This window comes from Sciurus carolinensis, chromosome 3, assembly GCF_902686445.1.
Source record: "Sciurus carolinensis chromosome 3, mSciCar1.2, whole genome shotgun sequence".
Taxonomy (NCBI): domain Eukaryota; kingdom Metazoa; phylum Chordata; class Mammalia; order Rodentia; family Sciuridae; genus Sciurus; species Sciurus carolinensis.
The window spans coordinates 35,867,101-35,882,806 of NC_062215.1; the positions used below are offsets into that span (position 1 = coordinate 35,867,101).

At 38.9% G+C, this 15,706-nt stretch overlaps 1 protein-coding gene and 1 non-coding gene across 2 annotated transcripts in view; both read left to right on the forward strand.

Moving 5' to 3' along the window:
- The first annotated feature begins 2,072 nt into the window (after positions 1-2,072).
- Usp32 (ubiquitin specific peptidase 32) overlaps positions 2,073-15,706 on the forward strand; it is a 192,882-nt gene continuing 179,248 nt past the window's right edge. Inside the window, exon 1 of the mRNA XM_047544723.1 lies at positions 2,073-2,220. Coding sequence (XP_047400679.1) covers positions 2,163-2,220 — 58 coding nt within the window. The 5' untranslated portion in view covers positions 2,073-2,162. The remainder of the gene's footprint in view (positions 2,221-15,706) is intronic.
- On the forward strand, positions 13,658-13,731 carry Trnaa-ggc (transfer RNA alanine (anticodon GGC)). The gene has a single exon. It is a non-coding gene; the product is annotated as a tRNA-Ala (tRNA).

A 15,706-nucleotide genomic window follows, 5' to 3' on the forward strand; every position in this document is an offset into this window, starting at 1 on the left:
ATAATTATTGCATGAGATAAATTCCAATATTATCCCACCTTGCAAGTGGGTGTCACAACAAGAGAAAATAATTTTACTTCACTGTAGATTGAGTAGCTAAATGCCCAAGTCTATCCTTTGTACAGCAAGGTCATTTTTAGGTACTAATTGTTTAGGACAGTGATAATACTTCCAGGACATTGTAACTGAACTCTTGAGGAGTCTTTTCTCTTATTGTTAAACCTTTCCTTTACATTCACTTCCCATTAAATATGATAATCTAACTCAGCACTCATATTGTGCAGACTGAAGATGACTGAGTTGTTTTGTCTGAAGACTGTGGGCTGTCTACATCGAACTGATGACCTAGAAATTAAAGGCTCTGAAATACATTCCCAACCCTCTGATTCATGGCCTTTCAGCAATGCAACTAATCTCAGGTCTTAAAATTAACTGCCTCACAGTAAACTGGAAAGGGCAGCGCTGTGACTAATGCCACGCTGTTCATCTGGTCTGCCAGGAAAGGTGAGTAGAGAAACAGAATATTACCTTCTTTCCCTGGCAGGGCATTTAATAAACTGTTGGTCCTTTTGCTGGTCCTGAAATTACCTGAGTCAAATCTAATCCAAATGGTTATTTTTCAGTGTTGTTTCCTATCCAGAAGCTTTACAATAGTCCATTGTATTTATCTATCACGTTTTGTTTATGCATTCATGACACTTTCGTTGTTTTACACTCCCGTTTTCACCTCTTGGCTATCTGGCATGATGCTGCCATAAACATGGGTGCAGATTCCCTTCTCTGAATTCTTTGTGGTGTTTAAAGTGGAATTGTTAAATCATATGGTAAATCTGGTAAAGTTCGACATACAAGATGAGCCTGGGATTTGCCAAGTGAAATAAGCTAGTCACAAAAGGTTAAATATAGTTCCATTCATAAGAAATACTCGAGCAGTCACATTAATAGAGACAAAGGAGAATGATGTCCATGAACTTTGTGTGTGTGTGGGGGAGATGGAGAATTGTCTGTTCAGGGAAATATTTTCAGTTCTGCGAAATGAAAAGGCCCAGAGATGGATGAAGTTAATGGCTGCACGATGTTAATATCACTGAATTCACACTTAAAATGATTAAAATGGAAAATTGTTATTTATATTTTACCATAATAATAATAATAAAAAAAAAAGCAAGTCACTCCACTCTGGAACTGTCACACTTTTGGAGGAGGGCGACTCCAAAAGTCTGGCAGAGCGGTTCCCAAAGCACAAGGGGAAGGCTCAGAGCCCAGAAGCAGGGGTGGGGGACCCACGCTTGATCTGCGGATGTAAAAGGAAAGCTCGAGGCAGCTGGGGAGGCGAGATACATGAAAAGGAAGGCGCTCTCCACTTCAAGATTTGCTTTCCTTAGGGATCTCCCTCTGGGAATGAGTTCTTTCGTCACAAGAAAGCCTGGACTCTTCTTTCCTTTCCCAACTTCCAGTCAAAAATCCCCTAAGCGTTAGGAGTTCTTCGACTGCCCACTCTTCTCTGATGAACCACACCCCTCAGACCCCCGTTCCCGAAGATTCCTCTCGTCTTCCATAGTGAGTCGCAGCCGAAACCGCATCAACAGACACAGCTCGAGCCTAAGAACCCACAACGCGAGGGCCACAGGGGTAGTCCTCGAGCGCCCCGGAAGTCACCTCCCTCCCTCCGGCGGAGGGGCCCCCGCGGGTCTCGCGGTCTGGGATTGGCGGGAAGACGATGATGCGTTACGTGCGGTGGTGCGGCCCCGCCCCTGCGCTTCTGCGCGCGGTTAGCGTGGGGCGGGGCGGAGTGTGGCCCCGGGCGGCCATTACCCGGAACAATCCCCGGCCTCGGGTCAGGTGACCCTCGGCGGGGCTGGCGGGAGGGGGGCCGAGGGGAGGGAAGAGGGCGTGAAGAGGGAAAGGAAGGGAGGAGAGAGGAGAAGGGCGGAGTAGGAGGGAGGGGAAGGGGGCGGGGTGGGATCGGGTCACGTGATTCGGCATGGAGGCGGTGGCGGCGGCCGGGAGGAGCCGCTGGGGCAGTAGCCGCACTTGTTAGTGTTGGGGGAGGAGGGGGCCGGGGGACGCCGACACCGTCACCCCGGGACGCCTAGGAGAAGGCGGGAGGGGGGTGGGGGCGAGAGTAGGCTCCGACCCCCGGCCGAGGGGATGAGGGGAGCATGGGCGCCAAGGAGTCACGGATCGGATTCCTCAGCTACGAGGAGGCGCTGAGGAGAGGTGAGGGGGGAGGGGTCTGGGCGAGCTGCCGGGGAGGCCGGCGACGGGCTGCCCCGGGGGTGGGTGACCAGAGAAGGGAGAGGAGGTTGAGGGCGTGGAGCGCCTGAGGTGGAAGGCAGAGGAGGCCAGCGGTGGGGAGTGTTCTGGGGGAGAGAGGTCGGGTGGGAAGCTGTGTTTGGGAATTGGGACCGTATGGAAGGGGCGAAGCTTTCCCGAAGAGAGGGGTATCCAGGGCTTGCAGGGCAATGCCTGTGCTTACTGGTGGCGTTGTTAATCCTGGCTGTGTCCAGGGAAGTCCTCCTCTACCCTCTTTTCTTGGGTAGCTCCAGCCCTTGAAGCCCCCTTCATCCTTTACTGCCATTTTTTTCATATCACTCCTTTATAAAAACCTCCAGCAACATCCTAAGCTCGTTGTTAACAGCCTTGGCTGGAGGGGAGACTCGAGGCGGCTGCAAAGCGCTCTTTGCTGCTAGAACTCCCTTCCTATTGGAGAGTGCTTTTTTCCAAGGGCCTTTGCCAGTCTCTTGAGAACTATGGCCATCCACTCCTCCACTTCTCACCCTTGAGCGGCTGACTTTGATAAGAAGGACCTGAAATGAAGTTGTATTTGAGGTGAGATGACACCGGACAGCTGGTGTTGCCACAAGACCTTGTCTTAGGTTTCGTCTCCTCAGACGTTGAATATGGGTCTTTTACTGTACTTGATTCCCAGTCTAATCCCCCCACCCACTAAATGGCATTCGGAAATCCAGCATTGTGATACTGTGGTATAGCTCCCCTTAGACACTGGCCTTGCTGCCAGTCTTGGCCTGCTGCTATTGGCTCTGATACACAGTATGTTGTTAACAGCCCCAACCCCCTACCACTTACTCTGATACCGCTGTCCAAGATCATCGCTAAAGCACACGCTCACTAGAAGTGTCTATTGCACGGTTTATGACCGGAATGTGACTTAATTTTTCATGACTGGGATTTGAGCGTGTGTATGCATGTGTGCTTGTATATGTTTTCGATGTTTAATGGATTTTCTTGGTAAGAAGTGAACATTAAGCAGATTAGGTACTAGGTATTATTATTGTTAACAGGTTTCTAAGTCAAGAAACCGGCCATGCTCCAGGTGGTTTTAGTAGCTAAGGATACAAAATGAAAATTAGATTAAAAGGCAATCAAAATTAGAATTTGGGAGTGAACTCTTGTGTGTATATAGGAAAAAGAGAGATAAATTCAGTGGACCATTATAAAATAATATGATACAGAATTATAGATGTATTGTTTGTGAACTTAACACAATAACAAAAAAATGCCTTTTGTATCTTTTTTCCCCTGCAGAACAGTATAATGATTGTTCTTAAGCACAATCTCACTTGAACTTTTTTTTTCCCTGCCTCAATATGAGAAATATTCCAAATTCTTGATGTGTTTCCAGCTCTAGTAGGCTAGTCATTTCCGGGATGCTGTTGAGGCTGACAGGTCTGGCCTCAATTAGGCAATGGCTTACATGGCATGAAAGAGGACATCAGTCAAACTGTTTTATAGCTTTAAGGTTCAGAAGTGTTTCTAAAGTTTGAGGGTGTGAATGTGTGAATACCATTGATGTACCTGGCATTAAGAAATTCTAAAATTAACTTTTACCCAACTCTAGCCTGCTTGATTATCTACAACTAACATTTTTAAGTATAAACAAAGTTAGTGATGCATTCTAAACATTCTAAACCTATTTGATTGAGGTTTTTGTTTAATTTATTATGAAATTTCCTCGTTGAAATTATTATTGTTTTTGTACCAGAGATTGAACTCCGACACTTGACCACTGAGCCACATCCCCAGCCCTATTTTGTATTTTATTTAGAGACAGGGTCTCACAGAGTTGCTTAGTGCCTTGCTTTTGCTGAGCCTGGCTTTGAACTGCCATCCTCCTGCCTCACCCTCCAGAGCTGCTGGGATTACAGGTGTGAATTTTAAAACATGTATTTGAACAAATTGATTTTTAAAACTTTATTTGTAAAGATTGAATTTTTTTTATTTTATCAGTTTTGCTACAGAGGAAAATTAAAGCAAAAAAGAGGAGCAAGTTGATAAAGTAGCATTTCTTCTTTTTTTTTTTTTTCCAGTTCTGAACTCAGGGACTTGTCCATGTTAGGCAAGAGCTATATGCCTGTCCTTTTTTATTTAAGTTTGGGACAGGGTCTTGCTCAGTTGTCCAGGCTGATTCAGAACTTTCTATCCTGCCTCATCCTCTGAAGTAGTTGGGATTACAGGCATACACCACCTGGGTGGGCTACAAAGTAGCATTTTTAAAAGTAAACCAGGAGCCATTTTTTTTTTTTTTTTAAAGTGGGTAACTTTTAAATATGGTGCAGTTTACTCAAGTAAATGTCAGACTTTAATATAGAATTTCTTGCAGAAAGTTTACAGAGTTTATAGAACTTTTTGTTTTGTTTTGTTTTGAGATCCTGAACTGAAGGATCCTCTTGCCTCAGCCTCCCAAGCAGCTTCCTGCTACCACTCTCAACTTATAGGGCTTTTGATGAAACCGAAAAATGATCTGATAATCTTTTATTGGCACTTGAATAACCTACATAAGTACAAAGTTTTAGTACTTATCAGTTTTATTTGCATGTTTATAGTGTATAAGGTGAATGGTGTCAGGAAGTAGGATTTGTTGAACTTATTACTCTAATGTGTGTTATATGAATCGTTATACAAGTAAAAAATGAGCTTGATGAAACTACTGAAATATTTGTCCCTTTGGCTTTAACTAAATGAGTACTATTGCTTGTCCATAATTAGGTAACATTAAAAAGATAATCTAGTATTATCACAAACAAACATGGAATCATAGGCAGTTTATCTTGCAAAGTGGAATGTTGGAAATGAAGTGTTAATGATAGATAACACTTAACTGGACCTGAGTGAAAGGACGCCTAGTGACTCATTTACATTTGAGAAGCTCTAGACATTAGGAAGATTGGATTTGCGACCTATTTTGGGTAGACTATATGTCAGTTACATAAACCTTAATGGGTTGTCTGAAAGTATACCTTTAAACATTTTTAGGGAGATGTATAATTGGTAGCTTTTTATTTTGGGTTTATATCTTTCTTAAATATCTTGAGAGCATAAGGGAAGACTCGACTTTTGTTTAGAGTGCATGCGTTTTCTAGAGAAGTATACCTGTTGTATTTCATGGATGCAGAGAATTTGCAGCTATGTTCATCTCCTTTCTCTTATTGCATCTGTTTTTAGCTCTTTTTTTTTTTTTTTTTTTTTGGTGGGGTATGGGGAGCGTACTGGGTCTTGAACTCAGGACCTCAAGTGCCCTGCCACTGAACTACTTCCCCAATCCTTTTTTAAAAAATTTAGTTTGAGCTAGGGTCTTGCTGGTTTGCCAAGGCTGACCTCAAACTTGTGATTCTCCTACTTCAACCTCCCAAGTACCTGGGAGTACCAGATTGTGCCATTGTGACTGGTTTATAGCATGTATATTTATTTTTCAGTACTGGGTATAGAACCCAGGGATACATCACCACTGAACTACATGTCTTCCCCCCCATACCCCTTCTCATTTTTTTGAGACAGGATCTTACTAAATTGCCCAACCTGTCCTTGAATTTTTGATCCTCCTGGCTAACTTGTGTATTCTTAAAAACTTATTCTAAGTTCTTGGAACATAACATTCAAAAATGTTGTGCTGGGCACAGTGGTACAGAACTGTATAATCCCAGTGACTTGGGAGGTTGAGGCAGGAGGATTACAAGTTTGAGGCCAGCCTCAGCAAATTCAAGAACCTATCTCAAAAAAGAAAATGAAACAAAACACCTGGGATGGGGATGTAGCTCAGTGGTAATGTGCCCCTGTACCACAAAATGCAAATAAACAACAAAAAGCATGGAAAGAAAGGTGAGTTGCAGTTAGTTTAGCATTTCAGAACTCAAACTTTAAAAGTCTGTAGTTATTTTCTCCTTCCTTTTATCCTTCTGGAAACAAAATTTAAGTGTTGAGTGTGTGTGTGTGTGTGTGTGTGTGTGTGCACGTGCGCGCGCGCGCATGCACGCTGACTGAATTAAAATGGTTCTTGACTTTTTAGTTGCGATAATAAAAATATAGTGGATACATTTTTTTCTAATCCCCTTAATTAGAATTTGGCACTTAGGTAGCACTAAGTAGTAGAATAATATTTTTATGTTCCTTTGCTCATTCATTCAGCAAATTTTTACTGAGCTCTGGTTATGAATTGGGCCCAGAGGAAACTGATAAATAAGACCCTTTCTCTAGGATCATATATCCTAGGTCAGTGATATCCACTGACGTGTATATACCTTAAGGTATATGCAAGACTCTCCATAAGGAGTGGTAATAAAATTTTAGAACTTTGGTCTGAAGTTCTAATTTGAGTATGTTTAATAATGTACACAAGCTATTTAAAAGTAGTATATATGCATGTCATTTATAAATGATTAACATGTGGTATATTAAGTGCCTCAGTGCTTTAGATGGAAATGCTATGGGAATGCAGTTATGTTTGGGTGTCTGTCTTGGAAGTACCCCTAGTGCTACACTCATATCATAATATGTGCTCAAAAATTGCATGTTAATCTAATTTCCTAGTCCCTTATAGGTTGTTGTATTTTCTGGTAGAAAAATTATTTTGCTACTTCACCACTCCAAAGACACATTAAAACATTAAGATTTTGTTCACCAAGTTTCTGATTATTAACATTATAATTTCCTTAGATTTACTACACTTAACTGTGATGTGATGTTAGTTAGTTTAGCATAGTATATCATTCTATAAATGAAAATTGAGGACTGGGATTGTGGCTCAGTGGTAGAGCACTTGCCTAGCATGTGTGAGGCACTGGATTTGATTCTGAGCACCACATAAAAATAAATGAATAAAAGAAAGGTCTATCAACATCTAAAAAAAAATTAAAAAAAAAAGAAAACTGAGTTTCACAGCACTGTTTATTCTGTCATTAAGCCTTTTATTTTCCTTCATGTGAGTTTATTAAATTCACCAATAACTCTCTAACATTTAGAATAGATCCTGGCCTGTTATTATTTGTAAAGGAGAAGAATGGGGCATTTTAAAATTTGTCTGCTCATATGTAGTTATGTAGATGATGTTCTTCAAAATCTCCAGTTTTTACATTTGGCGTGTCAGTGACAAATACACCAGTGAACACTGGTTTTGGGTGGATGAGCAGGATGAGGTGACATCACTTGCTGGTTAGTCTCACTTACCAAACTGGACAGCTTTTGTTTTTGTTGTTCATTGTCTCTCTTTGTGGTTAATGAGACTTTACAGTGGCAGCCTTCAGGGTTGCTTTCTGTAAAGATGTGCAATTTAGAGTTGGAATTGTGATGAACCAGTAGCCAGATATTTTCACAGGAGGAGAAAAGGGAAGATTTTTGACACTTGATTATATGCCTAGGTCACAGGAAAAGTTAGGGAAGTGATTATTATTTCTGTGACTATAGAAAATCTGTTTTTTGAGCAGTAGAAATTAAGGTTGACAGTTTGGATTAGAAGTTTTAATGTTAAACAGCTGCTGTGGTGGATTTTATTAATTAAAAGTTAGTTTTCTGGTAGTGGTACTGAAAAGACAAGGATGGGACTGACAGTTATTTTCATACTAATCCAGGAAGCATAACTTCTCTTTACAGGTCTTATTTATGTTTCTGCTTTTGCATTTTGGGCCTCATGATATTTGTGTTTAAATTGAGCTATTTTATCTCCTTTTTGCATGCCAGTAAGTTCTCTTGTTTCTCGTATTTAATAATGAGCTCATGGAGGTAAGTGATGGATAATTAATTATCGACTAAAAAAAGCCTGATAAAATTGTTTTTATAATATACTATTATAGTTAGAAACTTATCTATTCTAAGACCTATCCAAAGATGACTTGTATTCAAAGCCTTCTCTTTTTTTTTTTTTTTTTTTGGGTGCTGGGGATCGAACCCAGGGTCTTGTGCTTACAAGGCAAGCACTCTGCGGACTGAGCTATCTCCCCAACCCCCTCAAAGCCTTCTCTTACCACACCTCTTTATTAGGAATTTAATGCTCATTAACCCAAGAGTCTTTATTTTAGGAAAGTTCATCACTATCTTTTGAAAGAAATTCAGGAAAATTGATATTTTAAAACCTTTCTATAATGTGTTTCTTGATACTGGACTGAATTAAAAGCACAGCTATACTAAAATGAGGTTTTACAGAGGAAGTTCTCTTTCATTTCTGTAAAGAAGTTAGGTTGTCTAAGAATCTTACCCCTTTGGAAGAAACTTTGTAACATTCACTGTGGTTGTTTTTTGGTGATGATATATGAGAGATTCTATAGAAATTCCTTTATGAAAAGGATTCTTCTATCAAGATAGGGCTCTGTTAGTCTTATCTATGACAGTAAATGGCAACACTATTCCAACCTAGTTGCTTAAGCCAAAAATTGGGAGACCTTCTCAGTTTCTTATTGTCTGACTAGTTCCTTGTCTCCACTTTGAATTTGTCACCAGATCCTATTACTTTGGGGGCCAGTCTTTTAACTTCTGCTGCTCATCTTCACTGCTTCCCCTCCAGTTCTAGCTGCGGTCATCTCTTGCTAAGACCATATAGTGGGTTCATAGTTTCATATTGTAGTATACTCTTAAAATCCAAATCAGATCTTTTATTCCTTCCTTTAAAGCTTACTGTTTATGTTAGGGAGAAAATAAAGTCCTTATAGTGGTCTACAAGGTCTAAATTACTTGGTTCCTGCTTAAAATTCCAACCTCAAGCATAGTAATTTCCCTATTGTCTTCTTTATACTAGCCACCATTAGCTTTCTTTTTTTTTTTTTGGAACATAATTGTGGCTTTCCACCTTTGCATTGCTGCCTTCAGCTTGAAAAGACTAGATTTTCACATGTCTAGCTTATTTACCAGCTCGAATGCCTTGAAGAGGTCTTGCTTTATCATCTTATATAAAGTGGTATTGTCACTCTTGTAATATTCTGCGTAGTTTGTTTAAAACCTTTCTATGCGATTTTTGTGTTTATTTTCAGGTACGTTCCTGAATCCCTGGTGCTAGGATAGGTGCAGTGCTTGCTTGCTTGTTTTGTAGTACTGGGGATTGAACTCAGAAGGGCCCTTTTTTAATTTCTTATTTTGAGACAGGATCTTGCTGATTGCCTGGGCTGGTCTAGAACTTTGAATCCTCCTGCCTAAGCCTCCTGAGGAGTGGGGATTGCCTAGTGTATTTTAAATATTCAATAAATTTTGGATGATTTGGGGGACTATATAAATGTGTAATTTGTTAACAGATGTAGAAAACTTGCATGATGTTTGTTAGGTATGGAACTAAAAAATAGAATAGAGACAAGAGTTGACTATACTAAGCAAATGTATCAGTCTCAAGATATTTTTCCCTTTCAGCAACTTTGAAAAAGTTTTTGCTATAAGTTTTGAATAATAGTTAAAAATGTATTAGCCTTAAATATAATATATGCTTTTATATATTGTGTCTTGTTTAGTTCAAATGTTTAAAAGTTGATATCTAATGTAAATACTTTGAGACACTAGAATGGGAGTAAAGTATGGATTCTGCTTATGTGAACACAGTGATTTTTTTTTTTTTTTTTTTGGTGATATTAGGAATCAAATTCAGATATACTTTATCCCTTAGCTGTATATATATCTAGCCCTTTTAATTTTGAGACAGGCTCTTACTAAGGTACTAAGGCTGGCTTTGAACTTGTAATCCTGTTGCCTCAGGTGTCCTCAGTTGCTGGCATTATAGACATGTGCCACTGTGCCTAGTACATTCACCCCGAGAGGAGATCTCCTTGATTCCCAGGTTGTCCTTGAACTCCTGGGCTCAGGTGATCCTCCTGCCTTAGCCTCTGAGTAGCTGAAACAATAGGGTCAGTTTTGGTTAGATTAGTGTCAGTGTTTACTTAATTAAACCCTTTATAAATGTTCTTCGAAGCCAAGCCATTTAATATGGTAGGATTATTTTTCCTTTTCCCTACACAATTTCCTTTAATAATTGCCTTTTTTTTGTTTGCTAAAGTTTCTGTTTATTATAATTCAGCCTCAAAAGTTCCAGTCTACTCCACATATTCATGTAAGTCATATGTTCACTCAGTTTCATCATCTTGGGAACAACTTTTCTTGTAGCCACTGGTCTGCTCCAATCTGTACTGATTGATTTTCCTTTACCATTATCCTAGAGAGGCCCTTTAGAGTTTTTAGTGTTCTTGTTTGCTCTTTCTTGATTTATTCCATATTGGTGGAGCTCATTTTCTGGTAGCTTCTTAGAAAAGGTGTCCACAAGGTGAAGTTTCATGAATCTGTGCTTCTTCCCTCTCTTTAGTTTTCAAGAGTTTCTGTTTCTTTTACCAGTTAATTATTCTGAAAGTATCTTTTTAATAATCATTATGCTTGGTCTCTGGTCATTTGGATTTTGATTTAAGCCTTAGGGCAGTTTTCATTGCAGTGATCAGAGACTGGGGCCTAGACATGCAGTTTTCATGATTATGTACACAAGACTTGTAAAACTCCATGAGAGTGAGGTATTTCCCTGGTATTTCCCTAGCACTTGCATAGTGCATACCAAATATTAACTATCCAATTCACATTTGTTGAATGAGCAAATTGGATATCAAAGCAATCTTTTCTAAAAACTAAGTTGTATTTCGTGGAATTAGTCCAGGGTGTGTGTGTGAGAGAGGTGTGTCCTCAGGCTTAAAATTATATATATATGTGTATTTTACTTTAAAAAAATTAGTTGCATTCAGTATGTCATTATGTCACTTTTGGCTCTGTTTTAAATATGGTTTTGGAATTTCTTGGTGAGCAGCTGTGGTAGGAAGCTGTGGAGGCCTTCTAACAGTTGTTGGATTAATTTTTGTTTAGAGATTCTTCTGCAAGCATACATGAATGAACTCTTTCACTGAGTTGAGTGGAGTTTATAGACTGATGTTATTCTTTGTCAGAGATGCTGACTGCATATATTTTACATTATTTTAGTAGAGTCCAAAACTAAATGGTACTTATTTTTCTATAATTTTTCTTATATGTTTCATGTCTTTATGAATTATACAGGCCCAAGTCAGAAACTCAGCCATTACTTGAAATACTTCTCTTCTTTTTTTCACATTTAATTTATTTACAATTCTACCCCTCTACTACCTTCTTATCTCCTCTTCTCTATCTGTAAAGTCATTGCCTTAGAATAGACCTTCATCTGTACCTTGGACTATACCCTGCCAATCCATTCTTTATATTTTTACCAGAGTAATCGTTCTAAGCTCAGCATGGCAGACTTTTAGTTTCTGTGATTTGGTTTCTGCCTGAATTCCTGTCTTTGCAAATGCTGCTTCCTAGACCTTGAAATGCTCTGCTTCTCCACAGGTTCCCCCTCTCTTCATTTATGTGTGTGTGTATTTATATATGTATGTATTTATTTATATATATGTGTGTAGTCTTTTAATTGTAGAGGGACACAAAACCTTTATTTGTTTATCTTTTTATGTGGTGCTGAGGATCGAACCTAGGGCCTCATGGATGCTAAATAAGCAACCTACCACTGAGCCACAACCCCAACCCCCTCCTTCCTTTATTACTTACATGTAGAAAAATGCATACGTCTTACTGTACAGCTTGATGAATTTTTAGGTATATGTACACCCAAGTAACTACTATGCAAAATCAATTATAAATTTGCAAAATCCAAATACACTTTTCCCTTTCCTATCCCAGTTGATACTGCCTCTCACAGGTATTATTCTGACTTTTGTTACCATAGATTGCTTGTACTGTTTTCAAACCTTATATGAATAGAATTCATGTGGTGTTTCCTTTTTTGTGTATGGTGAACTAATTTTTTAAATTATTTTTTTGGTACTGGGATTGAACTCAGGGCTGCTTAACTACTGAGCCACATCTGCAGCCCTTTTTTATATTTTATTTAGAAACGGGTCTTGCTGAGTCGCTCAGGGACTTATTAAGTTCCTGAGGCTGGCTTTGAACTTGCAATCCTCCTGTCTGAGCCTCCAGAGCCACTGGGATTACAGACGGGTGCTACCATGCTGATTCTATTTATTTATTTTTAAAACAGTTTTAAAATTGTCGATGGACCTTTAGTTTATTTACTTATGAGTGGTGCTGAGAATCGAATCCAGTACCTCACACATGCTAGGCAAGTGCTCCACCACTGAGTTACAACTCCAGCCCCTGACTCTCAATTTTAAGACCAAAATTCAAGCATTGTTTCTGTGAAGCATATTGCTAACAAAATTAATTACTAGTGTCTTGAAATTGGGGCCACTGTGTTTATTTCTAGCATTTGGCATGGTGTTTAGCATGTTAGCATGCTTATCAATGAACTGGCATGTATCTTTCCCTTGAACTATCTGCCTAGCCAGATCGTTTTTTAAAATTTTTTATTTGTTCTTTTTAGTGATATATAACAGTAGAATATATTTTGACATATCATACATACATGGGGTATAACTTCCAATTTTTGTAGTTGTACATGATATGGAGTTACACTGGAGGGTGTATTCATATATAAGCATAGGAAAGTTATGTTCGATGCATTCTACTGTCTTTCCTGTTCACATCCCCCCTCCCTTCCCTTCATTCCCCTTTGTCTAATCCAATGAACTTCTGTTCTCCCCTCATCTCCCCTTATTGTGTGTTAGCATCCTTTTATTAGGGAGAACATTCAGCTTTTGTTTTTTTGGGATTGGCTTATTTCACTTAGCATGATAGTCTCCAGTTCCATCCATTTACCAGCAAATGCTATAATTTCATCCTTTTTTATGGCTGAGTACTGTTATATTGCCTATATGTACCACCTGACCAGCTCTATCAGATGCTTTCCCTAACACTTCCTCTCTTGTTCCTCCCGTTTTGCTGTAACAAACTTTCTTTTTTTTTTTTTTTTTTTTTTTTTTTTGCGGTACTGGGGATTGAACTCAGGACCTGGTGCTTGCGAGGCAAGCACTCTACCAGCTGAGCTATCTCCCCAGCCCTGTAACAAACTTTCAATGTGGTATAGTCATCCCCCTACATTACAGCTGCTAGTTTGATTGATTGTTTTTTAAATTTTTTTGGGATGGATTTAAAAATAAGGAATAAGGGACTTAGAGGTAACTGGCAGGGGTTTGTTAAAATGTTAATTGAGTCTGGAACTTTTCTCTGTTGCCTGCCTTCTGAGAACAGTCCTCTGGTCAGTGGGAAAAAAATGTTGACTGAAAAGGACAACTTGGTGCTTTATGAATAAAGAGAGCTGACAGAATAAAACTAGTAGTGATAATTATTAAGTTGTATTTTTTTAATAGAATCATTTTTCAATGTTGTTTATGTAAATAGTCAAATATTCCAAGAATATAAACATTTACTATTAAGGCATTATAAATAATGCTTCCTAGTCCTAAATTAAAATTATTTGAGGGCTGGGGATGTAGCTCAGTTGGTAGAGTGCTTGCCTGGCAAGTACAAGGCCCTGGGTTCAATCCCCAGCACCACCCAAAAAAAAAAAAAAAAAAAAAAAAAAAAAATTGAACCTATGAAGCTCAGTAGTAAATATATAAAAAATAAATAATTCTTTTTATTTAAAAGCTAGATTTTTTTGAACCCAGGGATGTTCTACCACTGAGCTATGTCCCTAGCCCTCAGTTTTTTATTTTTATTTTTGGTACTGAGGATTGAATCCTGTGGTGCTTAATCACTGAGCTACAACCCCAGCCACTTTTATGTTTTATGTTGAGACTGGGTCTCACTATATTGCAGAGGCTGGCTTTGAACTTGCAGTCTTCCTGTCTCAGCTACTGGAGTTGCTGGGATTACAGGTGTGCTGTAATCTGACTGCTTTTTATTATGATCCGGAGTCTTGAAAAGTTACTGAAGCTGGCCTTGAATTTGCCATCCTCTTTCCTCAGCCTCTAGAGTCACTGGGATTACAGGTGTGGGCCATCTTTCCTGGCTCAGGACTAGTAGATTTCTAATTTGTGTATAATTAGCACCTTTGAATAAATTTGGGTGGCCACTTTTTGCAGGTTAACCTTCATGTGATGGTTCTTAGGTATTTCTTTTGAACAGCGAGTGTTTAGCAGTGTAAATAGGAAAGTCATGTAAAAATTCTGAGCACTTTTTGGCACCTTTTTCATCATGTAATTTAATTTGATGCATATACCTGCCTTTTTTTTTTTTTTTTTTTTTTTTTTTTTTAATTTGAAATGAGGGTCTTACTGTTTTGCTCAGACTGGCTTTAAATTTAAAATCCTTCTGTCTCAGTCTCCCTGCTAACTGGGACAACCATTGTGCACTCCAGCAATTAGCCCTACATAAAAATTTTAACCTCTTTTCCACAGTAAGCATCCTGTGGGGCTAATTGGTTTGCTCTTGTCATATTTCTGTCACTTCTCTTATTTGGGTTGACTTTTTCTCTGCCCACATCTATTCTGATAATTGTATATTGTACAAGGTATTGGCAAGACAAGATGAAGTTAGATTATAAAGATTCATTCTCATTTCTATCTATTCTGGTCTTTGCCAAAATCTTAACTTCCTTTGCCAATCTTGCTAATCTCAGCTACTTGGGAGGCTAAGGCAGGAGGATCACAAGTTCGAGGCCCACAATTTTGCAAGACCCTGTCTCAAAAATAAAAAAGTATTAGGGATGTGGAGCAGTGGTAGAATGTTCCCAGTGCCACAAAAACAAACAAAAGTCCTGCCTCCTCCTCAGGAACTTTTGATGTATTATCCAACACTTACTTAATCTCCTTTGAAATCCTGTGACTCTTAATTTGTATTTGGATAATTTTCATACACATGATATTGTTTCCTGTGGGGTTTAATCTCCCCACTAGATTGAGATCTTGTGGAGGAAATTTTTTTAAAAAACTACTTTGCACTGTTTTAAGCACTCATTAGGTGTTCACCGTATGCTTGATTGAGAGAACCACGTGATTACAGTCATTGATTTATATAATTGTGATAGGTTGCTTTAAAAACAATTCGTAGTTCTTTCATACATAAGAACTTAAGAAATTTTATTGTAAGTACATCTTTTTACTTTCATTTCCATGTCTTCTGAGTGCAGGTAACTTGGTTCGTATCTCCAGTTTCCGGTTTGTAAGTTTATAGGAATGTGACTGAAGGTTACAATTAAAGGTCTTAGAGAACTGCACAGCATGATAATTCTATTTGTGATAGAAGAATTTATTGGAAGATAAGACAATTGTAGGTTGCTGTGGAATTTAGAAGACTTGCTCACCCATGTATTTGTGTCACTTTGAGGATTTGAAAACATACCCCAAATGTCTACTCTTTACCAGAGCCTCTTGTGCTCCTGGCTGTGATAAGCTAACTGAAAGGGTAGACTTCCTGTTTATCTTAGTGTCTCAAGTCCTTCTGTCTGGAATATGGAAGTAGTTCTTGCATTTCCAATGAAAGTGAAAATAGCTACAGGTGGATTTTTTTTTAGCTCTTCAAAGTTTTTATA